Consider the following 25564-nt stretch of genomic DNA (forward strand, 5'->3'; position numbering starts at 1 on the left):
AAAGTAGACACCTGTCAGTCTTGTGAGCAAAGCTGCTCGGACTTTCATGTGAGACAGAAAATAAGCTTGTCTTGTTTGAATCGTTGTTAGTGGGAATTTTCTGTGATACACCAGCCAAATCTAATCCTAATACAGGGGCGCACATGAATATCTACCTCACAAGATCTTAGTCAATGTTTCCAATAGTAAAATGTAGTCTCTAAGACACTAACCGAAACTTCGGTAAGTATTTAGTCTCTGTTAAAAACAAAAAAAAGTGGCGGGGTAGGGATGCTCAAATGACTTTAGAAAGTATTCTGCTTTATCTGAGGACACCTAAACTGCTGACCTAAGTATGCTTAAATGAGTGGTGTTGGCTGTTTTCAAAAAACGTGTGTGTCACACCAGACTCTAGAATTACTGCGGCTACCTTAGAACCAAGGACTCCTGGGGTGCCCGTGTGGCTCAGTCGGTTAAGCGTCTGCCTTTGGCTCAGGTCATGATCCCAGAGCCCTGGGATCAAGCCCCGTACCGGGCTCCCTGCCCAGAGGGGAGCCTGCCTCTGCCACTCCCCCTGCTTGTACTTTCTTGCTCGCTCAAATAAAATCTTTAAAAAAAAAAAAAGAGAACCAAGGACTGCTGCTTATGTGAAGATGTGTGGGGTTAGACGTTCAGGGTTTTGCTTTGGAATCAGCTCCTGTGACCTCCAGCAGAGCTCAGGGCTGATATCAGCACAATGCAAACAGGGTAGGGTGAACAATCCCAAAGACCGACATTTTTAAAGCCTCTTTAGTAATACTAACAATAGCAAACACTTCAATGTGCTTATTATATGCACTTCACATATATTAACCTAGTCAACCCTTCTATAATCCTATGTGATGGGTCTACAATTATTCTCACTTTACCGACAAGGAACTGGCGGAGAGAAATTTAGTAAATTTCCCAAAGTCCCCCAGCTAGAGGGACAGAGCCAGGATTTAAACATAGATTTTTACCTCCAAAAAATCTAGGCTCTTGACCACAAGCTATTCTGTATCCCAGCTAAGTGTACTGAAACTTTATCACGTGCCAGGATGTTCTAAATGCCTCAATCTATTAATTTGTTAACTCCAACAGTCCCATGAGGTAGGCACCATTATGCCACTTTACACATGAAGACACTGAGGCTCAGGCAGAGTCTGTAAGTCGTCCAAACTTGGGTCTCAACCTACAGCATGGCTGCAGGGTCCACACTGTTCCCACCTGCTGCACTGTCTCATCAAGCAGCAGGGCTCTCACTCAGCGGTGGAAATGCTCTCAGAAGGGAAGAATGCTCTTCAGAGACAAATCTCATGCAAACTGTCCTCTGTGTATGTCCCTACCCCAGGCTCTCCTTGTGTTCTTTCCTCACTTACCCTGTCTCATCTCCAGTCCTGACCACGCAGGATTTCCCTTCCGCTGATTTTGCTGCTTAGCTCATTGTCTCTTTCTTTAACATCTTTAAGTTCTACTCTAAGGAATTAATGTTACTAGTGCATTCTTCTCTTTCATCTTTGAGATATACCTGACAAAGTCTAAAACTATTTAAAGTATACAATGTGTTGATTTGATATATATATTCTTTGTGAAGGGATTCCTCCCATAGAGTTATACACACATCCATCACCTCGCGTATTTACCTTCTTGTCGGCAGCAGGGAAGAGCATGTAAGTCCTATTCTCTTACCAAATTTTGATTATGTGAGACAGCATTATCAACTACAGTCACCATGGTATACATTAGATCCTCAGACCTTATTCTCGTTATAACTTAAAATTTGCAACTTTTTACCAACCTCTCTTTATTTCCTCCTTCAACCAACTTTCTACTGTTTGTATTATTTTTCTATTATTTTGACTTCCCCCTACCTTTATATTTTATTTTTTTTAGAATCCACATATAAGTGAGACCATGCACTATTAGTTTTTCTTTGTCTTGGCTTTTTTCACTTAGCATCCATGTTGTCATAAATGACAGAATTTCCTTCATCTTTAAGGATAAGTAATATTCCACTGTTTAAATATACTATAATTTTTAAATCAATTCATCTGCTGATGGACACTTAGGATGCTTCCACTCCTTGGCCGTAGTGAATAATGCTGCAGTGAACATGAGAATAAGGTATTGCTTCAAGATGATTTTGTTGCCTGCAGACATATACCCATAAATGGGATTGCTGGATCCTAGGATAGCTCTATTTTTAATTTCTTGAGGAAACTCCATTCTGTTTTCCATAGTGACTGTACTAGTTTACATTCCCACCAACAGTACACAGGGTTCCCTCCTTCTGCACATCCTCATCAGCATGTTATCTCCTGTCTTTTTGAAAATAGTTAATCTCCAGCTCTGCTCTTTTCCTGATCTCCATTAATCCTTTACTTCCCTTAAAAATGGAGCTATTCTCCGGGACTCATCATTGAACTTCCCCTTACTTCACAGTTGTTTCTTTGGAAATCTCAATCACTTGTGATGGGTATTCCTCCACATAAACTATTTTCCGTACTTTGGATTAATTTCTTCAGATTTCCAGAAGTGGAATTACAGAACAAAGTATAACAGCACTTTTATGACTTTCTGAAAGGGCTGTCCAATTCACAATGTCCCTAAAAGTGAACAGGGGTGCTAGTTTTCCCTACCAGGAGTGACAGTATTCAAACGGGCAAAACGGGTAAAAAATAGAGACAAAGAGGCAGGGAACTCCGGAGTTCTATTAAGAGACAGTAGAGGCACCTGGGTGGCACAGCGGTTAAGCATCTGCCTTCGGCTCAGGGCGTGAACCCGGCGTTATGGGATCGAGCCCCACATCAGGCTCTTCCGCTATGAGCCTGCTTCTTCCTCTCCCACTCCCCCTGCTTGTGTTCCCTCTCTCGCTGGCTGTCTCTATCTCTGTTGAATAAATAAAATAAAATCTTTAAAAAAAAAAAAAGAGACAGTAAAAAGTTAGTCTGAGCAGAAGTTTCAAGAACGGAGGTGTGAGAAAGTTTGGAATTGTTATAGGCCCTGACTACATGGTGAGCGCTGAGCCACACGGATACACTGAGGATCGCAGCGAAGTGCAGGGTTGAAGGGGAGGGCTGCAGCCAGTCAGACGCACCAATCCCCCATGTGATGGATCACCCAGGCCCTTCACAGGGAACTACATTTGGGGAGAAATTTACCAAGTGTGGAAACTTCGTGAAACATGTATGTTAAGGCTTGCAATCAAAAAACCATGCCTGAGAAGCTGCTTGATAAACATGGGACTAAAAATGCCTTGTGGGTCCTCTAGTTTCCCTTAACACAGGACAAGGAACCTGGAGAGTTCCACTTACCTCCTAAATCTTCTAGGACAGTAAAACTCATGTCGGTGAGTGCAAAGCTCTCTTCTCTGTTGGGTGACGGGTAGAGAATTTTGTTCTCCTAAGCACCTTAGACTAGTATTCCTCCTGTCTTCAGTGGAAACTCCCTCTCCAGCTCATCACCAGCAGACAAACCCTCTCAGGTGAAAAAACAGCTCTTCCTACTTTTGGTTGACCTGGGAATTGGCAGAGCCTGGTAGTGTAGACTGGCTTTTAATCTGGAATGACAGCAATAAAAATCTGCACTGAGTCTCTAATTATCTACTATCTGCTGATATAAACTGACCCATGAGAGTGAGGCTGTTTTGTTTCACAGATGGTCTCAAGGTATGGACATCCTATCTACTAATCTGACTTCCTATTCTTCAATATGGGCAATTCCTGATTTTAAACTTATGTGCTAGGCAACAATTCAAGGCCAAGTTCCCTAGCCAAGACCCCATCCCCAGGTTATTTCCCTGGGTAAATTCCCTAAAAGCGTAATTACTGGATCGGGGTAGAAACTCTCAAGACTTCTGACAACTCTAGCTAACTTCCATCCAAAAAAGCTGTATTAGCTTATGCTCACCTCAGCTTTAAATTAGCAATCAAACCCCATGTACTCCTGCCTGTGCTGTTACATATATAAATGCTTTTTGACAGGCAAAATGGCATCCTCCTACACCAGCATACAGCTAAGTGGTTATGGTCTGGTTATAGCCAGATAGCCAGACCACAGAGGCTCAGGACTGCAGCTCACTTAGTTGATAAAGATCACACAGTAAGTGAGATAATCTAGGCTTTAGTTTCCTCATCTATAAGATAGATATAACAAAGTTACCTTCTCCACAGACTTGATTAAACGAACAAACACATACAAAGCACTGAGAATGTCCTTACACTTGGAAAGCTCTACTGTTCCCATTTGAATTTTCTAGTTACTACTGGATTCATTTTTTCACTGATCACCAGTTCTTCCTTGATGAACTGTTATCATAACCTTTCCCTTTTGCTATTTGACTGAGACGGTCACCTATACTTTCTTCATCTTTCTAATTCCTTACATTTATACCCTTTAACCATTTGGAATTTACACTGGTGTATGTTGGAGGGAATTCTGTCACCCTTCCCCAGATACATGGTGTCAGTTAAAACCTCAGATTAAATAGTCCATCTTCTTATCCTTACTCTTCTGAAATGCCATCTCTAACACATGAACACCTCAGTTACTAAGCTTATTAAATGCATGAGAAAAACGCTTGTTTGTCCTTTACTCTCATACTCACAATACTTCTGACCCAGACATGCAGGTTTCCCACACCAAATAATTATAGGACACCAGCTGGGTGCCCTAGAATTCAACTTTCACACTGACTAGAGTTGGTGCAGACCTGAGAGGTGAAGGGATCAGTCCTAAAAGATAGCCATTTCCCCAATGCCCCAGATCCCAACTTCGAGTCCAGGTTATCACCTATACACTTCTTACTAGCTATAAACGAAGGTTCTTGTGGGTTTGATAATTTACTTGAATGGCTCACAGAATTCAGGGAAACACCAAATGTTCGCCAGTATTATAAAGGATATGATAAAGGATACAGATAATGGCAAGACGGAGATACCTAAGTCTGAGAGTAAGCTTCTGTCCCTGTGAAGGCTGGGTACACCACCCTCCTGGCAAGTGGATTTTTTCACCAACCTGGAAGCTCTCCCGATTCCTTAATATTGGGATATTTATGGAGGCTTCCTCACTCCATAGGCATGTTCAATAATTAATTTAGTCTCCACTTCCTCTATCCTGAAGGATGAGGTTGGACTGAAGTGCAAGATTCTCAATGACAGCTTGGTCTTTCTGGTGACCAGCCCTCATCCTGAAGCTATCCAGGAGCCCACCAAGAGCTGCCTCAAAACAGAAGACACCTCTGTCATACAGGGAATTCCAAGAAAATCAGTAATTTTATGTCAGGAACTGGGGTCAAAGACCAATTAAAACAAAAGATGCTCCTAGTGTGGTCTTGGGAGCTCTGTGCCAACAGGGGACAGACTTTTATGTTTTGTATCATTTCATATTATCCTATTGTATTGTTTCTTTTAGGCCAGTATGACACGTTTAAGCTCTGTAAGATGAAGTGAACTGTCATACTTTCACCTCCACTTTGGACCCACATGTGATGTAAATTCTGTCCATCATGAATTAATTAGTAAGTTCTGCGTATCAGTTGTTACCAAAGACTAGCTCCTAGCAATAGCTGTTCTGAACACCAAACAATGGGCACAGCCATCCTTGCTGGGCTTAACCTGGTGTCTTTTCCCTCCTACTGCAGTGCCTCTGCCAGCCTCTTCTTGGCCCTTTGAGCCTCCTTTAATATGTAATTACATGGAAGCAAAAAGCTTTCCAGTTCCCACCCTACTTCAGGACAAAAATGACCAGAGAAGTGCAGATTTCATTTTGTGCCTTTTAAGATGGCCACGAAGTTAGCTGGCAGTGCCAATATGGTGTACCAGATGCTTCCATGTAAAGTGTTCCTGAGAGGCCAAGGAAATCACTATTAAGTTCAGCACATTAGTGCAGTCTGGAGCCCAGGTGCATGGTGGGGAATGGGGATGGTCTATTTCTGTTGATACTTTCTTCCCTACAGTCCCAGTCAAGGGTCAAGGGCATGCTAACCCAGAATTTGTTTAATTGGGCGTACAGGGCAGCTGCCAAGTGCCAGGCTCAAGGGAGGGTAACCCACTGAGGAATGCTCAGACAGGGTTACGGTTAGTGTCTTGGGTGATTCTTACACAGCAATTTTTATTTCAAAACCAACCTTGAAATAATTTTTGGTAGCAAAGGAAGAGCTATTTTAAATAAGAACTTATCAAAAAATGAAGCTTCTATACAACTTTCCCCTCCCTTTTCTCATAGCTGTCTGCCCTACTGTCAGTATAACTTACTACTCTGCCTGAAGATAGTATACCTGCTCCGTCCCCCAATACCACAGAAAGAACTTTACACAACTTTTGACAATGTGGGTAGTTTCATCCAGAATAAAAACTACACCTGTATGCTACACATCGATAATAAATGGGACATTTACTAAGTGCTTACACCACAATTAGAAATACTAGCTAGAGACTTAAAAACCTTTTTTTTTTTTTTTAAGGATTTTATTTATTTATTTGACAGAGAGGGAGAGCGCACATGAGCGCGCACAAGCAGGGGGAGCATCGGGGGAGAGGGAGAAGCAAGCTCCCTGCTGAGCAGGGACCCCCCCCCCCCAACGTGGGACTGGGTCCCAGGACCCTAGGATCATGACCTGAGCCAAAAGCTGCTTAACGACTGAGCCACCCAGGCGCCCCTACAAAACATTTCTGATTGGTGACACACCAAATAGAAGATGATACTGCAGCCTTTCCATTCAGATCCTATTCAGATAGCAGAATTCCAGGCCAGTCAGACCCATCGAAGGTAGCAAGTATGGCTGAACAAAGAACTAAGCTATTTGCTGTGGCCACTGATGGAAGCTGTGAAGCCATCTTTTCTGTAAGGTAAGAATAAGTTCATCTGGCTGAGTGCCATGGCCTCTCCATATACTCTGTGACCCCTCCATTAACTCTGTGACCCAGCCACTGCCAAACACGGGACCCACACTCATCCTAAATGTAGAGCTGTTTTTCTCTCTACCAGGTGTTAAATAAGCATTCGTATCAGTACTCTGAATTCTCAGAATTTGGAAACATGTTTGTTGATGATAATGAACAAAAGAAGAGCTTGAAATTGTTTTAATTCAAGGACAAACTTATCCCATAAAGGCCTCTTTTCCAGGGGTCATGTTTTGTTTGTGAAAAAAAATTCCTAGTCTAACAGAAGGCCCCTTCCTAAATATGGACTTTCATAGTCACTAGTTAAGAAAAGGATATTCTTAAAAAAAAAAAAAAAAAGGATATTCTTAGAAAATTTTGAATGATAATGTTAAGTCAAGAGCAAAAAACTAATTTTGAAAATGATTAGTTACGAGTATAGCTGCTCTCTGCAGCTAATAATCTTACCTCCCTCCATAGCCACTGCCAACTTGGTAGTTGGGTACTAAGATGGTGTGGGCATGTACAGGTTTATAACCTAATATAGATAAGCATTCAACAGCTAATTTACCTCACGTGTTATACTCTGATTAAAGTTAATATGATCATGTGTTTTGTATTTTTCCTTTCCCATGATGTCTGGACATCAAAGCAGGAAGCAGGAAATGTTCTTCATGGAAGAAAACCATGCAGGAATGAAGAATGGTCATCAGTCTACAATGCAGAGGGACACAATTCCCTTTTCGGTTTATACATCGGAATAAACAGCAGGTCATAAAAGGGACAATGGACCATGAAAACAAAGACCTGACTCCTCTATTAGCTTATCGACCCGAGCAACTTCCTTTCCCAGTTCCTAATTCCAATGTGTAAAATGGGTAAAATGTGGGTAACACCTATCCAACAAGCCCCAAAGTTGTTTCAACAAAGCACCTTCACAAACATACAAAATAATAGTAATAATAATAATAATAATAATAATAATGTAATTACAAAAGCAACAAGCCATAGGCCTGAAATAGAAGATCCACTCAAACACAAAAGACCATCAAAATCTGTGACAATGTTAAAGAAGTTAACTACGAAAGTACAATTTCCCATTTTATATGAAAATGGTTTAATAATATAATAGTGAAACTTAGAAACTAGTAAAATTAACAAAGTATATTGGCTAAAGATGTTTTTTTTTCCAACCATAGCAAATATTATGCAGACACTTATCAGTGCAGTCTTTAATCCCTCCACCATGTACTGTGAATCCTACTTACTATTCAGTATGAAACATGATACAGTCAGAGTGTTTTTGACAGAATTATCACATGCACCAATGTGCCAAACACAAGCATTTTCTCCCTTTATACTTACCTGACTGAAGATATCTGATCAAAAGACAAAAATCAACAATTTTAATAAGTAGTTTAGTTTATCAATAAGAGTCTAGAAGGTAACAAAAGGTACAAAGATAAATCTTTAAGGAAATTAAGTTAAAACAAATAAAATTTACATTTTATTAAATCAGCAAATATAATCACCTAGGTATATTTTTACTAGCAAAAAATGATGACACTGATGATAAAGAAAAAGAAGGGGGAAAAAAAAAAAAGCACCTCAGACCAGAATACCATAACAAAAAGTTTTGTGGAAGCTGCATTTTATTTGAAAATCCACCCATTTTTGCTAACATACATTTTAATATTGTAAACAAAAATAGAATCTGCAGAGACAATGCAACAAGTATGCTTAAACTCATGTACAGAATTGCTTTCCTACAACGAACTGTCCTTCTTAAGGCCCCTCTCAACCAAAACGTTAAGATGTATTTACACAAAGCACCGATCAACAGTGCAGTTTAATTCTTCGTTAACTAAACTCTTGGCTAGACATTAACTTTAAAGATACTATTTCCCCTTATTTAAAAGGTACATGATCATAACATGGCATGAACCAAATAAAAAGTTTCAAGGATTTTGTCCCCTTCCCTCCCCCCATAACACCTCCTATAGTTTTACTGAAAAGAAGGAAAGTCTTGAAGTGAAAGCAATTCCTCACATTCATTTTGGAAAGGCCCTAATGTCAAATGGAAAATAATGACATGCCAAGCACAAAGCAGTAAAGTTCCTTCCCAATGCACTAATGCTGAATTTAAAATGTAGTGCTTTTCCTAGTCAGTGAACTGTTCCCTTGCAAAATCCTAGGCACAGAATTGACTATAAGGATTAATGCATTTATAATGCTTCCCTAAATCCCATAGAGACTGAGAATTCTTATGTGATTCAGACCTATGGACTTGCCTTAAAGTATTTAGTGCTCTGTATGTCAGCTGAAAAGCATTCTGAATCAGATTCACTTTTATGGATAAAAATCAAACATACTGTGTACATCCATACTCATTTTCATAAGGAGGTCTGATACAATATTAATGTTACGTAAATTGATAATCATAAATAAATACAAATACTTAAGGAATGTCTACTGCAAACTGAATATATAATTTTTTTAAAAGAAAAGTTAATTTTAGTTACTGCTTCTGTATCTGTGAGGACTGGAGAAAAGAAAGATACTGCATAATTAAGAATTATGATTTTGATCCCCCCAAAAGAGTCCTGTTGCATTACAGTAAAGGACACAGCTCTTCTCTCCAGGCAGCTTTTCCAAATACAAATTTCACACTTTCCAAATAAGGGCTTTTCTTGGTATGTTACTGATTATGGGTATTAATAAGAGTTGAAAGGACTGAAGGGTTAGTCACCAAAAAGACAGATCTTAGTCTGAAATCATGGCAATTCTTGGCTTTATAAACTGTATTGATATGTTCTTCTATAGACTAGTCCCAATTTCCTTCATGGGCCTTCACTGGGTTACGGTAGCATTCTAATGGAAGAAGAGAGTTTAAGAGACAGCAGTTTGGATTTTGCTGGAAGTAAGTATTTGCTGCTTGAGCACTTGTCTTTTTGGAATAATTCCATTCTCTTCCATCTAGTTACATAAACTGTATCTGGAAAAAAAAATAAAAAAGAGTGTAAGTTCATTCACTGCACTGTAAGATGTCTTCTCACAAATAAAAATGCTCTGTGGCTTTTACCATTCAACTGGCCCAGAAATGTTTACTTCATGTTTATCAAAACCCAGATTACAAAACTAAGTATTATCAGCTCATCATGTGCCAGAACTCAAAATTTGAAGCCTAATTAGAGGGACTTCCAAATATATATTTCTAATCACCAAAAACCAAGAGACAGGAGAAGAAAGAAAATGAAGGAACAAATTTTCAATGACAAGTTCAGAACATCTCTCCAAGAACACAAATATTCCATGTGAAAATCTCATTTAGAAAAAGCACAATTTGACTTATTATTTCAAAATGATACCATAAAATTAGAGATAATTAAGGGAAGAGTAATATTATGCTCACTAAATAATTTCTTTACTAATATAAATAAAAATCTGAAAGATCTACAAAGGAATAGTTTTCAATAGGGCCTCACTGTTTGCTCAGATACTTCACTCAGGGTATCCCTTAAACTGTTCATCCAAAGACATTACTGAAGTAGATGTGCTAATAAACTTGTCAAATCAGAAGAGTACAAACTCTCAAAGATCTAGAAGCTCTACCTACACAAGGGGCTAGAGCACCAAGAAGAACAAATTTCACTGCCTTCCAGCAAAAAGAGGCACTGGGGATCAAACACAGAATCCTTCTATCAAAAAGGGCATAAAGTATTCACTTGCCCTTAACTTAAAAAAAAAGTCTGTTTTGGGGAAAATGTTACTATTTTTAAATGAAAAGGCACACATAAATATAACACTTTAAAGAAACTGTTAAAATGAGTTCTTCACATCTAATGTTCACGGACGTTATATTCAAACTAGAGATTCTCCTAATCAAGCTCTAACCCAACGTGTAGAATTGTGTTCTTCTCCATACATGTTTTAAGACTGACGAAAACACCCAGTTTTTAAGGGTGGTATTTGACCCCATCCATCTGCTGTGAGCAGTGGATGCTTATATGTAAACATGAGAAATGGTTCTTTGATTTCACACCTTCTATATTAGGTTAAAGGTATTTTCCAAAAGTTGTTTGTCCTATGTCCTATTTTGATCTATTATTAGTCTTCACCTAAAGAACAGAAGAGGAGGAAAGAGCGAGAACCTAGAGTCCTTTAAAGAAACAAAGGAGAAGAGTGAACTGTGTTTAATATTTGATAAACCTTTAAAGTAGTTAAGTCTCCATCTCACCCAACAAGCAGCAATACCTAAAGTGATTTATAAGAATTCCTCCAAAGAGAGCTCTGCAAAAGGGTCCTTTCCTGAAGCTCTGTGAGGACTGTGACTGGAGGGGCTGGATGCTGCCGAGAGCTGGGGGAAAAGAAGACAGAGAGAGGGAAAGAAAAAAAGATCTCTGAATGACAGAACATGAAAGCGGAAAATGTAATGAAAGAAGAAGTGGTTTTTGTTTTGTCATCTTTAATAAAATATAAAGGCAGCCTTTGTAGAAAATGGAATTATTAAAACAAAAGTTTCAATCACATGTCAAGTTAAAGGGTATCCAATGGCATGTGTTTTTCAGAAAACAAATTCTTGTTTCTGAAATTCCAAAGGAATGGAGTCTTTTACTCAAAAAGGTTGATAAAAGCTGACCCACAGTTAAGACTTCTATTGTGGGTGGGGGGAAGAGGGGAAGAAAGTGTATAATTGTGATTTTTTTTCTTTTTAATTGAGGAAAGATGGCTTCCTGTGTCCAGGCTATTTGTCAAAAGCTGTGCAAACTCTGACCTCAGTCCAGACCCAATAAATCTATCTGTAATATTTTTTCCTTCCGTCACCTAGTCTAACTGCCCACATACTGCCCTGAAAATAGGGAATACTTAAAATCATTGATTCTGTTTTCTACTTGATTACATTTGCTTGATTCTTGGAATTAGCTATCATTTAATTTGAATATACAGAGAGGCAAATAGACAGTTTGTTAAACTCAATTTAACATATCGTTAGTATTCCCTCAAAGACAGACAGCTCCTGAAGAATAACTATGTTCATTTTCATATGTGTAGCTCCTTCACCAAACCTACTTTGACTATTTCAAACCAAACACAAGTCCTTTTAGTTTGGAACAAATTTTTAATTTTTTCCCCTCCCCCCTGCATAAGATTGCAGAGGCATGCAAGCACAGAGGCATGCAAGCATTATGAAATGAGAGCTGTCCTTTTAGGGATGTTCAGTTGAGTATTAAATAGAAGTTGACTAAGTAGGAATAGTTTCAATTCATATTTCCAACATTCAAATCCTATAACGGATTTCAAGCCTCAACATCTATCTTTGCTGGTTCAAAGTGATTTCATTTCTACCTTCTGATTTAAGAAAAGCACTACAGAGAATGAATAGCCAATGACTTTCAGCAAAAATTACATCACAAGTATATGCAATTTGTTGTTGTGGATGCCAAAAGAAATTTAAAGGTCTGCAAAATCATCTTCAGTTATTTTAGTGGTTGAGATATTTTCCTAATCCATACCTTGTTCTCAGAAATAAATATTCAAAGACAACGGGAAGAGACAATGGAAAGGATGATGAACTTACACAGGCAGCTACAAATGGGAGGACGGAGCAGCACTCTGGGTTTGGGAATTGAAATAACAGCCAGGTAGAGACAAATTAAGGTGCAACATAATTGGAAGACGTCTCCTCCTCCCCACTTCAGACCAACCATGGATGACCATTCAGAAGCAGAATGATTTTAGGTAAAGTGATCACCAGTCACTGAGCTGGAGGGAGTCTAAGATTAACTGCATTTCTCTCCAAAGTAGATCTTCTCAGTTGAAGTTCAAACAAAAACACCAAAAATTCCTTACTGTGGATAGACTGCATCCAAAATCTCAAGTCTCCTACGAGAGCCCCACACTAAAATGTCTTAAGTCACATGTTTTCATGAGGATAGCAGTCTGAAGACCCAACAGTCCCAGAGGAAAATGCACGAAGCATATGGTCAAAGGGAACACTTCTATTCTTCCCAATGTGTGAGCATACTGCTAGAGAGAAGTCCTACAGGCTTACAAATAATGTTAAAGAGGATCAATTTCCTTGGGAAGAAAAAAGTGCCAGTTCCCAACTAATAATTCTAATGTCTCTTAAATTGGTAAAATCCACACACCTGTATCTTACATTTATAAATACGTAGCCAAATCAAAACATAAGAAAACAAGACCTAATACCACTATAGTAAGTTCCATATCATCAATACTTATCTCAAGCACATGAAACAATGGCCCAGACTGGTTTGGCTGATCACAGAGTGCTAAAGGCAGGGCCATGAAGCTGCCCTGGACCACTTGTGCCCACCTCTTCCCGGCACCTGCACCAAAGTGCAGGCACACCATGCACTGGTGACAGAGTAGCCAGCTCTGAGAGTAAATAAGGAAAAAGAAAAGGAAATATGCTGCAATAGCCCAATTTCTGTTCAAGGAAAGCAGGAAGAAAAGAGCATGAAGGGGCAACAGGATCCTGGTGGGTGAGAAGCAGCGGGACTGGAAGAATCTGAAAAGTCACCTATAAGTAAAAGAGCTGACCCTCCTTTAATTATCATTCTATGAGTAAATCAGAGACTAAGTAGGGCTGCTAGTACTAGGAATGTGTGCTCTCTTAACAACAAAAAAAATGTTATTACAAATATGCCATCACAAAAAAAACCAAAACATGGGGTGAGAGTGGGGGGCGCAAGTTAGTTAAGTGTCTGATTCTTGATCTCCACTCAGGTCTTGATGTCAGGGTGGTGCGTTCAAGCCCCGTGTAAGGCTCCACACTGAGCACAGAGCCTATTTAAAAATAAAAAAAAGTTCAGGGGCACTTGTGTGGCTCAGTTGGTTGAGCGTTGGACTCTTGATTTCGGCTCAGGTCAAGATCTCAGTGTCATGGGATCAAGCCCCCTGCTCAGTGCAGAGTCTGCTGAGGATTCTCTTGCTCACCCCGCCCCTCCCCCTGCTCAAACTCTCCCCCTGCCATAAATAAATAAATTAAGATTTTAAAAACAAAATAGAACATGGCCTTTTACCCATTTATTTTAAATATTCTCCATACCAATTCCCACAGAGCTAAAAAAATTAGCACAGCTATTGTTCAAACTAAACTGACCTATACCACAACTGAATATGCTTTTTAAAGAGTAGTCACTCTTACTGTAAGTCTAATACAGACATAGTCTTCCTCTCTCATTTTATAAGAAAATAAAATATTGAGAAACAGTGAAAGAAGAGCAGCATTTAAATAGAAATACTAAGATTTACAAGTAACTAATAATGGTAACTCTTAGCTGAAATTCCTCCACCCTTTCCTTCCACTCTAATCAACCTTTAAAAAATAACGTTGAGGGGCGCCTGGGTGTCACAGCGGTTAAGTGTCTGCCTTCGGCTCAGGGCGTGATCCCGGCGTTATGGGATCGAGCCCCACATCAGGCTCCTCTGCTATGAGCCTGCTTCTTCCTCTCCCACTCCCCCTGCTTGTGTTCCCTCTCTCGCTGGCTGTCTCTGTCTCTGTCAAATAAATAAATAAAATCTTAAAAAAATAAAATAAAATAACGTTGAAATGGGGGAAAAAATTCTAATGTTACCAAAAATCTTTGCTTCAAAAGCAAAGATTTTTTTGGTTGTAGCATGTGTTTAGTATAATAAAGATAGAATACAGAAATCATAAGTTAACTTTAATAAAAGTCAGACATACTTAAAAGAGATTTTAAACAAAGAATTCTATTACTACACAAAAAGTCATAAAACAAAAATGGTTCCTCCTTCATTAGACTCCTGTTCAACACCAAAGAGAAAATTTCAGGTCAGAACAAGAAAATAACAGCAGTCTCAAAGTGAGACTAGTACAACTGAAAGCTCACAGGAGAATAAAGAATTGGATATTTAAGGATAAACTTCTGACATATCACTGGCTGTGCTTAAAATTCTTGGAGAAGAAGCAACTTTGCCACATCTTTTCTTTCCATTTGAATTTTGCAGTCACCCAAAAGCCTCGATAGCAAATAGCAATGCTGTACAGACTCACTTTGTCTTTGTTAGAGAAGCAAGGTCAACATCTTAAGAGAAAAATGGGTATACTTCCTTTGTCTGTGATGACAGAGCTGAGTTTTATAGAAAGATGGTACTGAATCTAATCCTGGCTCTTCTATAAATGGGGCTTAGACTATCTGGACCCAATATTCCTATTTCCCTCTAAGACTGTCTTGAGGATTAAATGAAAATATACATAAAGCATCCAGTACATTGCCTGGCATATATTAGTAGCTCAAATACTAATTCAAACTTCCCCATCACCTACAATCAAAAGCTCATCTATTCTTGGGGCGCCTGGGTGGCACAGCAGTTAAGCGTCTGCCTTCGGCTCAGGGCGTGATCCCGGCGTTATGGGATCGAGCCCCACATCAGGCTCCTCCGCTATGAGCCTGCTTCTTCCTCTCCCACTCCCCCTGCTTGTGTTCCCTCTCTCGCTGGCTGTCTCTATCTCTGTCGAATAAATAAATAAAATCTTAAAAAAAAAAAAAAAAAAAAAAAGCTCATCTATTCTTATGTAAGAGGCCCAGCTCAAATGTCATTGAATCCGTGTAGCTCTTGCTCTCCACTGTGTTCTCAACACTGTTTCTTTTATAATGGTTCATTATTCTGCCATCAACCAGTCACTTGTATGTCCATATTACACTCACCCTTAGGCTCCTCAGATGTAGGAAACATATTTTACCTGTCTCTTGTTCAGAAACTAGCAATGACTTACACATAGTAAGCACTCTAGAACATGTTAAATTAAAGAGCCGTTTGGTGATAACATAAGCTCTGTATAAAAATAAAAATGATCTCCAAAGTAGGACATTAGAAGAAAATACTAGAGCTTCTCTCTTAATTTCTACCTATTTAACACTTCTATTTTTGTTTTAAAATGTACCTAATATATTGTTGTAGGAATATATAATTTTAAATATACATTAGCTGTATATACAAGGGTACATGCTTAAAAAATATTTTCCTGATAATGCTGTGCAATCAAAACACTTGAGAGACAAAAACATTAGTTATAAACTGAACACAGAATTACAGAATATCAAAACAGGAAGCTGTTTTTGGATAATGCTTGGAACATGGCCAGGACACTAGTGGCACAACTGGATCCAGTTGCATAGGGACACACACAGTGTAACATTATTAAAGACAATGCTATGGGGCACCTAGGTGGCTCAGTTAGTTGACCATCTGTCTGCCTTCGGTTCAGGTCATGAAATCCCTGAGTCCCAGGATCCAGCCCCCGCATCGGGCTCTCCACTCAGCAGGGCATCTGCTTCTCCCTCCGACCCTCCCCCGTCTCATGCACTCTCTCTCTCTCAAATAAATAAAATCTTTAAAAAAATAATGCTATTCCTCAGCTGTCTCTGTGAAGTGTGGCTAAAAGAGAGGATTTCTCAACTGTATAAGGTAGAGGTCCTGCCCTGTAGGTTTAGTCTAGTGCATCTAACAGCTGCTTCTTGGGTTTGTGTTTAACGTAACCCCATGTTGGGTTCTGTCCATTAGTCATATCACAAAGTTATGCCAACATTACTCCTGTCACCCTCAAAGCATTAGTTATCTTAGCGGCATCAAACTACTGCTAGAGTCTATAATAACTTAAAATCTGTTAACACAGAAGCTGTAAGTTATTCCAAAATGACATCTAAAGTCATCTCATTAGAATTATGGCAACCTAAACTGACAGTTAAAACCAAACTGGAGAGAGGGAAACAGATCACAAGATTTCTTAAACTGATGGGAAAAAGTATTAACTGACATAGCTAAAAATAAACATCTTCTGTATATCAGAAGTGCTTCCAAGGATAAGAGAAGTCCTTTTAAAGTCCCTTAAACTGCTGATTCCTACTAGAAATCAACTTCTTACTCCCCCAAACCAAAGAAAATGAAAAGCTAAGGTTTACGTCAATTGTTACTACAAGACAAAGTAGTGCCTATAATACACCCCTTATTTGCCATTTACTGGAAATAAGGCACTCCAGGAAAAAAAAACAAAAAACAACAACTGTGTTCCCTGAGAGCTTTAGGCTACCTGCTTCTACCTGATTTAGATATTGAATTTCCACTAAAAATGTCTAAGGAGAGAATTTTAGACTTAGACATTTCAAAAAAGGTTTATCCCTCCCCACAAAACAGAAGAGCTTATTTATTTGGTCCAAATAAATACTTTAATTATTATAAACTAAAATTTTATACTTCTGGGTAACACTACATTCCACAAAGGTTGAGCCAATTAAAGTGCTGCTGATACATACAGTCCTGAAGAATAATATGGCTTGGTTCCTGTGAACAGGGTCCACAGCCTACTGTGCACGTGGATGAATCACGCCCTAAAGCAGACCATGCTCAGCAGGGCTGCCCTGTCACCACCGGGGCCTGTGTCCATGTATTTCTGATGTTGTCAGATGAGAGTTACAATTAAGGTTTCAAAATAATGAAGTATGAATTATTTACAATCAAGATTATTTATAATGCATGGAAAGAAATATAAACTGTATCAGATTAGAACAAATTAAATTATAACTTGCAATAGAGATAAACACTGAAAATAGGCAATCTTATGTAATTTTCTTCTAAAAACGAACAAAAAGTTCCTTATAAAAATAATCAATAAAAAAAAAAACCTCCCCATTCCTAAGTCAATTTCAAATATGTTTATTTGATCCTTAGAGCAAACTTATAAAGTACACAAGGTAAAATGACCATTTTACAGATTAGGAAACTGAGGCTCATCCAAGTTACACATGCAACTTGCCCTGAAACTCCTGGTTAGTGAGGAGTTGACACTGTTGAATTGTGCCCTCTCACAAAAATACGAAGTCCTTATCCCCAGGACCTATGAATGTGACCTTATTTGGAAACAGTGTCTTTGCAGATGTAATCAAGTTGAGATGACATCATTAAAAGGGCTCTAATACAATGACTGGTATCTTTGTGAGAGGGAAACGCCACATGAAGACAGGCACAGGAGGATGCTATGTGACAGAAGCAAAGATTGAAGTGCTAGAGCTGCAAACCAAAAAATGACTGGGGCTACCTCTTTCCTTCTGGGGAAGAAGAAAGGATCTTCCTCCAGAGGGTCTGGAAGGAGCATGGCCCTGGGGATATTCTGTTTTCAGAATTCTAGCCTCCTGAACTCTGTCAGAGAGTACATCTGTTTGAAGCCATTGAGTCTGTGGTACACCTTGTTATGGGCAGCCCCACGACACTAACAGTACACCCGAATGCAGATCTGCTGACTCCAAGGCAGGTGCTTTTGTTTCCTCTCTAAAATCTGCTATCCCAATTAATTTCAACTCAGCTAGAATTTATGGCTATATTTAACATACGGGTAAAAGTTAAAGTGATAATAGAGAAATAATTTTTTAAAAGGGCCTTCTCTAATAAACGTTAAGACAGTCAATACACCCCTGTATTTTCTATCCACACAGTGCTGTATATGGTCACTGATGTTCATCACGGAGGTAGAACTTTAGTCATTCAAGATTTTAAGAATAAGTTCTAAGACAAGAAATTAGATCTCTACCTTTTAGAAAGAATGTCCTCAGCAAAAACCCGGAAAAAAGGCCTTATTCTATAGGTTGTCTTATTAACACTAATTGTCAGCAGATGGGACTCCTCAAATTTTTGTTTTGACTGATTCAGGTGTGCCCTGGGGACTACAGAACCACTCTCACCTATGGTATTAAATCCCAATTCCCAAAGTCTCAAGGTCTCTTCTAGGAGGAAAGGATAAATGAGCATAATGCACTGCTGACAAGGCAAAAGGCCTTCTTTACAGAACTCCAGCTGGGTAGATCAGCTGACAGAAGAGGCACTGCCAACACTCACGATTAACACACCAGGAAAGTTAAAAAACAAAAAAAAAAGAAGAAGAAGAAATAAGAGAAAAAAAGAAAGAAAAGAATAAGAAACTAAGCCTAATAGCAAAGAGCCACTAGTTCTGACACACAAGAAAGTCATTAAAAAGGCAATTTTTTGTAAGACTCGAATTATTCCTATATCCAACAGTGTCCCTATTTAGAAGGGAAAAAGGCACTCACAACAAGCCATTGTTTCCTTTCAGATGCTTAACTGAAGTCAGACTTACTTAAAATTGGCTGTTACAAACAAAACACAGCAGCCATTTTGCATCTTTAGCCATATCCTCCGTAAATAAAACTGGCAACCCTCCATTAAAACAAAACAAAACAAAGACCAATACCAATCAAGAAACCAATAAAACTTTTAATAGCTTATTAAAAAAATTAAATACCCATATGTAACAGTCTGGTTTTCATATTGCTTTTGGGAAAATAAATTGGAAATGGGATCAGAGTAAGTTTCTCATATAAGGAAGTGGTAAGAATATAACTAACACAATACCCACTCCCCCAAGATCTTCAACAACATCTAAATTGCCTGATAAACATCCACTAAAAGAATATTATTTCACATCATAGTGACTTCAAAAGAAAACTGAAACTAACTAGATTAACTGTCTTCATGCTTTTAACAGAAAAGCTGCATAATGTAATACAGAATGAATTTAATAAACTATTGGTCAGCAATGGACATTTCAATGTAGACACCAGTTAAGTACCAGTAAGATTTATATAAAACATCATTAAGAGGAGAAAGTAAGAGAGCCCATTCTCCTCAAGTAATAAACACACTTATGATAACCCATCAAACAGTGAGCAAAACTGGGAGGAAGCATGAAAAGAGAAAAAAAGAAAAACCACAGGGATCTAGTATTTTCCATGTAGTCAAACATCTAAGAAGATACACTAATGCAAACATGTTTTTTTTCTTAAAAGCTACAATATTGGGCATGAAACAGAAGAACATAATCCCCACCTTTTTAAGCAATTAACAGTTACATAAAAATACCAAAAAACATACAGAATAAGCCAGCACAAAAAAATGAGAGAACAGGGTGAGTGTACAGGAAGGCATAATTTCAATACTACAGTGTAGTCTATTAAATTAAAGACAATAACCTAAAGAACAGAGTAGTCTAGTCTAAGAGCCATCTGGAAGGTATTAGCTAACACCAATGCAGCACCTAGATATAATGCAGGACACAGAACACAATTGTTTGGAATGCCTTACTAAATATTTGGCCATAAGATAAACATGTCTGGTAGGGCTGAGATACTCTCAAAAATATTGGGGCGCCTGGGTGGCACAGCGGTTAAGCGTCTGCCTTCGGCTCAGGGCGTGATCCCGGCGTTATGGGATCGAGCCCCACATCAGGCTCCTCTGCTGTGAGCCTGCTTCTTCCTCTCCCACTCCCCCTGCTTGTGTTCCCTCTCTCGCTGGCTGTCTCTATCTCTGTCAAATAAATAAATAAAATCTTTAAAAAAAAAATATTAACTTAATTTAAAGTAAGTAAGCAAGAGACCAGAAGATACAAGTTATGCCCTGGCTGAGTAACAGGTCCCAAAAAGCACTTCAAGGAGCAGGGAAACATTTTTGGCAATAGGTGTAGAACTGGGATTTGATTAAAAAATTTTATTTTGATGGGATTTCATTTTACAGTTAAATTACTGTTTACCATGTTTCCTCTGTCATCAAGGAATTTTGAATACAAATTAAAAAAGGGAGGAAAATAATGAAAGAACCAAAAAGTAATTCATTAAGAAAAATTATTCTGGTTACAACTAGCATTTGAATGGGCAAAATTAATCCAAAGGACTGGCTCCGAACCATTAAAAACTAAAGCATGAACAAAATCTCACCTACTTCAAAGATAAACAGTTTAATCTTTAATTATTAAAAATATTCAACCATAAAATTAAAGGTATCTTCTTTTCTTAGGTGACAGCCATCTGGTATGTTAGCTTACAGTAACTATTAGCTAACAAATCAAACCAATTTTAAATATGGCTATAAATTATTACACAATGGTTATAAGTAAGTGAAAAGAGAGATCAATGAAGAACAAGTAAGTTACACAATAGAATAGGTAAGTTTTCAACCAGATTCACTGGTCTGACAATGTTCAAAACTATTACAAGTTAGGCACTGTTCTAGGAACCAGGGACACAGAAGTTACCGGAAGCCTGCCTCGATGAGGCTTATAACCCACTCTAGGAGTCTCTTGCTAGACTGGATGGATGGATGGATGGATGGATGGATGGATGGATGGACAGACAGGATAGATGAACAGATGTCAGGTAATAGTAAGTTCTATAAAGAAAAATAATGCAGGGTAAGGAAAAGAACTTCAGATCTCAGAAGTGCTGGAAAGCGACGAGAGATGACTAAAGAATAAGTAAAGAATGAGCACTGGGTGAGGTATGTAAGTATTGAATCACTATATTGTACACCTGAAACTAATATAACACTGTTAACTAACTGGAATTAAAATAAAACTTTAAAAAAATTAAAAACATTACCAAAGGGGAAAAAAAGAATAAAGAATAAATCTACTATATGACAGATGAAGGCTTTCTGACAAAGACAAGCAGCAAGCAGGACACTGGATACTTACTGAGAATTGTAAACTGGCAACTGAAGAATCTGAATGTTTTGTTTACTCTATTAGTCTTACAAAGATGGAGACTTTGTGACATGGCTGTTAAGAAAGAAGGAAAGCTAAGGGGATGGCTTATATGTTCAGTTATATTTAGATTCACTTCCTTAGATTTCTAACTATGGAGATAAGACGCTAAAAATACTGCCTATAGAAGATTATTCCACTATCTACAGAATGGATTAAATTAGAAAGGAAAGAAACACCAGGAGACTGTTGTAAAGTAAGCATGACATAAAGGGTTCCAATCTGGGTGAAGGCTGGAGAAAGCAAGAAGGATGGATCTAATGAGAGCAGAGAAACAATTAATGGGGCTTTGTCATGAACAGCTGGAGAACAAAGGGGAAAAGGAACAAAAAGTAACATTAAAAGATTTGAGATTCTGGGGAGCCTGGGTGGCTCAGTTAGTTAAGCATCTGATGCTTGATTTTGGCTCAGGTCATGACCTCGGGGTCATGAGAGTCTCCATGTGGCCTCTGCTTGAAATTCTCAGCCCCTCCCCCTGCTTGTGCTTTCATTCCCTAAAATAAATAAATATAATCTTAAAAAAAAAAAAAAAGATTTGAGATTCTGACTTTCAACTGATTGAAACTGACTGAAGCTTTTCTGAGCCACTTCACTGGTACTTGATTTTCTCTTTTCGTAGTTATCCATTTGCTTCCTTCAATCTATATTTAGAGTTAAGCACTCACATCAAATTTGATTACTTTTTTTTTTTAAGATTTTATTTATTTATTTGACAGAGAGAGTGAGAGAGCATAAGCAGGGGGAACAGTAGAGGGAGAGGGAGAGGCAGGCTCCCCGCCAAGTGGGCAGCCCGATGCGGGGCTCAATCCCAGGACCCTGGGATCATGACCTGAGCCGAAGGCAGATGCTTAACCATCTGAGCCACCCAGGCACCCCCAAATTTAATTTCTTAACTTGAAACTTATTACTCTAAAGTTCTCATTCTCTTCTGGCACAATTTCATTAGGAAAAGGAATTTCTGTCACTGTCCTTTTCATGCCCATGGAAATTCCTGCACTTCTCTGGTGTTTCAGTGAGTTATGTGGATTTTAGAAGGCAACAGGATATAAAACCTAGAATAAGAGCAGATGCTAGGGGGGCCAGCACTTTTTATAAAGGCAGATTTTTACCACAATATTTTAAACCATTTTTTTTTTTAAAAAGCAAAATTCACATAAATGTTTAAGTAGGGTTTTAAAAGCATTCCCAAAACTATAGATGTTCTTGACATCTACAGAAGTTATATTCTGAAATGTGTAAATGTAGTTTATAATCTAGCAGGAAACCCAAAGATTTGCAGAGTGGTTCACTGCTGACAAAAGGAAGACAGTGCTAACACAGCAGCCATACGGACCCAATCCCATTAGCACAGAGGCAGACTGTTACAAATGAGCCCTGGACCAGAAACCAGGGATTCTTGGGGATAAGTTGCACTTCACCATTTTAGTTGAAGAACCTTTCCAAGTCTCAGCTTTCTCTATCTGTAAAATGGGGTGGTGATAGTAGGCCCATCTACCTTAAAAATTATTTTGAGACAAAGGTGAGATAATAAGTGCTTGGAAAATGTCAGATGGTATCCAAGCTTAAGGTTATAATGTATTCTGCTTCTGAGACAAGAACCTGTAAGACAAGACCCAGACTGGGAATACAGGGTCAGCCACATATCAGGGGAAAAAAATTACTGTAGTCAGCAGTTCCTGGTAAATTTATAGCACTGGACTACAGCTTTTTCTCTTAAATTCATTTAAGGTGCTAGTCAATCTATAGAGCAAAAAATTTAAAAAATAATAATAATTTTAAAAAATAAATGATAGGGGTGCCTGGGAGGCTCAATTGGTTAAGCATCCAACTCTTGATTTCAACTCAGGTCATGACCTCAGGGTCATAAAATCGAGCCCCGCATCAGGCTTCACACTCAGCGGGATGTCCGCTTCTTTCCCTCTCCCTCTGCCCCCCCCCAAATAAATAAATCTCTAAAAAAATAAATGATACATATCTGAGGTTGAAAGTATAAATAACAGAAAAAACTGGAAAAAAAAGATAAAATAAAGGACATGAGGAAGACATAGGATCTCAAGAAAACATCTACACTAATAGGGAAAACATCAACATTTTAAAGATTATCAAAGTCTAGTGTATTTCTTTAGCAAATTAAGCCAGTATTTAGAACTACTAATGGTAAAAGACAGAAGACAAAGTAAACTACATATATTCATAATCCATTTTATAAAAACAAATACAAAATAACATACAAAATAACTGACTTATAAAAAGTTATGGCTGCATCAACTACCCTCACTCCCAGCTATCTTCACTGTAAATACTTTGATTAAGGAACAGGAAGAAAAGGTTACTTTACCATGGACAAAAGGGGAAAAAGAGGCATCTGGGCAAATATATGAATTGCAGAGAACATCGATTTTACCTTTTAATCAGAATTAAATTCACTACCACTCCAAGTTACTGGTACTCCCTGAGATGCCAATTTATGAAATGAGTTAAATACTCAAAAAGACTAAAAAACAAAAGGACTGATCATCTGTGCTTCACAAGTCTATGAAATACACAGAACCTAGATTCAAATTGGATCAATACAAACTAATATTGGTAGTGTAACACTGTAGGCATTGGCAAGTGTAAATACCACATTTATTCAAGCGGGAAAGGAATAACAAGTCCATTACCAAATGCTCACACCAATGTTTTCAAGTAAGTATTAAACACATGAAAGTAATGAATTAGTTGGCATCAGAAGCAGTGTAAGGCAGGAATACTTTAACACTGCATGTAATTATTTCTAAGTGTTAAACAACAGAAGCAGAGCCACAGACAAAGAATGAGAAGCCATTCTATCAATTCCTGAGTGTCTCATCCAGTAGTATGCCACCAGAGAAGTGAATAACAAAGAAACTCACACATCTCTTCTAACCACCATGGGGAAAAGCTTTTTAAAAAAAAATCCAGATTCCACTAATTCTAACAATAATGGGATGAAACACAAAGTGTGAATATTTGGGGTGAAATTTCAGGAACTGGGAGAGGATCTTAGAAACATCTGAGGAAGAAAGTCTCTCCTTTAAAGAAATTAGGTCAGCATGGCATTTCAAGGTTTTTTTTTTTTTTTTTGCCCCCCCCCCCCCCCCCACCACCATTTGTTTTTAAATACAATCCTCAGTGGCAGGAAGTTATTGAATGAAAAAATAACATTCACAATTTTTTGTAGACTTGCCACGGTTCACAAATATCTCGAGGGCAACATCTTTGTTGCAGCACCATTCAAGCCAAAACACTGGAGCTCTGAGTTCAAAGTTTCTAGGATTCACAAAGGAGAGCACGCAGAATCACGAACAGAAAATAGGTTCCTTAACCTCAGAAGAACCACCCTCTAGACTGACCAACTATAAGTTGTCAAGAATTTTCCTTCCTTAATGTTTGTAATCTGCTTGTCCGTTCCTTCCAAACAATCAATATTCTTAAAAGCTCTTTTAGATGATAAAGATAGGAAGCAAATAACATCCACCATCAAAGGGAAAAACACTAATAATTTGTTTCTTTAAGTTGTAAGAAAGAAATTTTTAGTATTCTATCCTTCCCACATCAGGCACATTACAAGAGTTAACATGTGGCACATTAGTACCTGTGCTCCTGATACAGGACCAAAAGGGTTTGGTGGTCTCATGACAGGCTGGCTGTATATTAAGGTTGGTTGCGTCATTACAGGTACACTTCCCATTTGAGGAGGCTAAAAAAAATAGAAAAATATTAAGTTAATTAATGTCGACTAACATCTTCCTTAGTAAACAAGAAGAATGACAGGAATGGGAAGTACTAGTACTTTAACTCAAAGGAAAAAATTCTTGTAAATACAAGTAAGACTGACAGCTATAAATTCTTAAGAGTTTTTTTAAGTCTTTAACGTGTACACTTCTAAGGTCTGTAAAAACAAAACAACAACAAAAAACCCTTAAATTTAAGCAAAACTTAAACCTCACTACAGCATGGCAGACAAAATAATTTTAACCATCCAAAGTTTTCAAATTTGCAGTTTTAGACATAGGAACTGTAAAATGGCTAAGATATTTCAAAGTAAACTGCCTTTGTATGTCAAATCAAG

General features: G+C 38.2%; 1 protein-coding gene across 12 annotated transcripts in view; it reads right to left on the reverse strand.

Moving 5' to 3' along the window:
• Positions 1-8512: 8512 nt before the first annotated feature.
• Positions 8513-25564, reverse strand: part of PICALM (phosphatidylinositol binding clathrin assembly protein) — a 98189-nt gene continuing 81137 nt past the window's right edge. For 11 of the 12 annotated variants that reach the window (XM_040630939.1, XM_040630941.1, XM_008704413.2 and 8 more), the window contains 3 exons: positions 25088-25192; positions 11133-11235; positions 8513-9873 (listed from right to left, as the gene is read on the reverse strand). In XM_040630939.1, the coding sequence (XP_040486873.1) occupies positions 11143-11235; positions 25088-25192 (198 nt within the window). In that variant the 3' untranslated portion in view covers positions 8513-9873; positions 11133-11142. The remainder of the gene's footprint in view (positions 9874-11132; positions 11236-25087; positions 25193-25564) is intronic. The other variant, XM_008704414.2, reaches the window with a different exon arrangement.

This window comes from Ursus maritimus, unplaced genomic scaffold (assembly GCF_017311325.1).
Source record: "Ursus maritimus isolate PB19 unplaced genomic scaffold, ASM1731132v1 scaffold_16, whole genome shotgun sequence".
NCBI classification, from domain to species: Eukaryota; Metazoa; Chordata; class Mammalia; order Carnivora; family Ursidae; genus Ursus; species Ursus maritimus.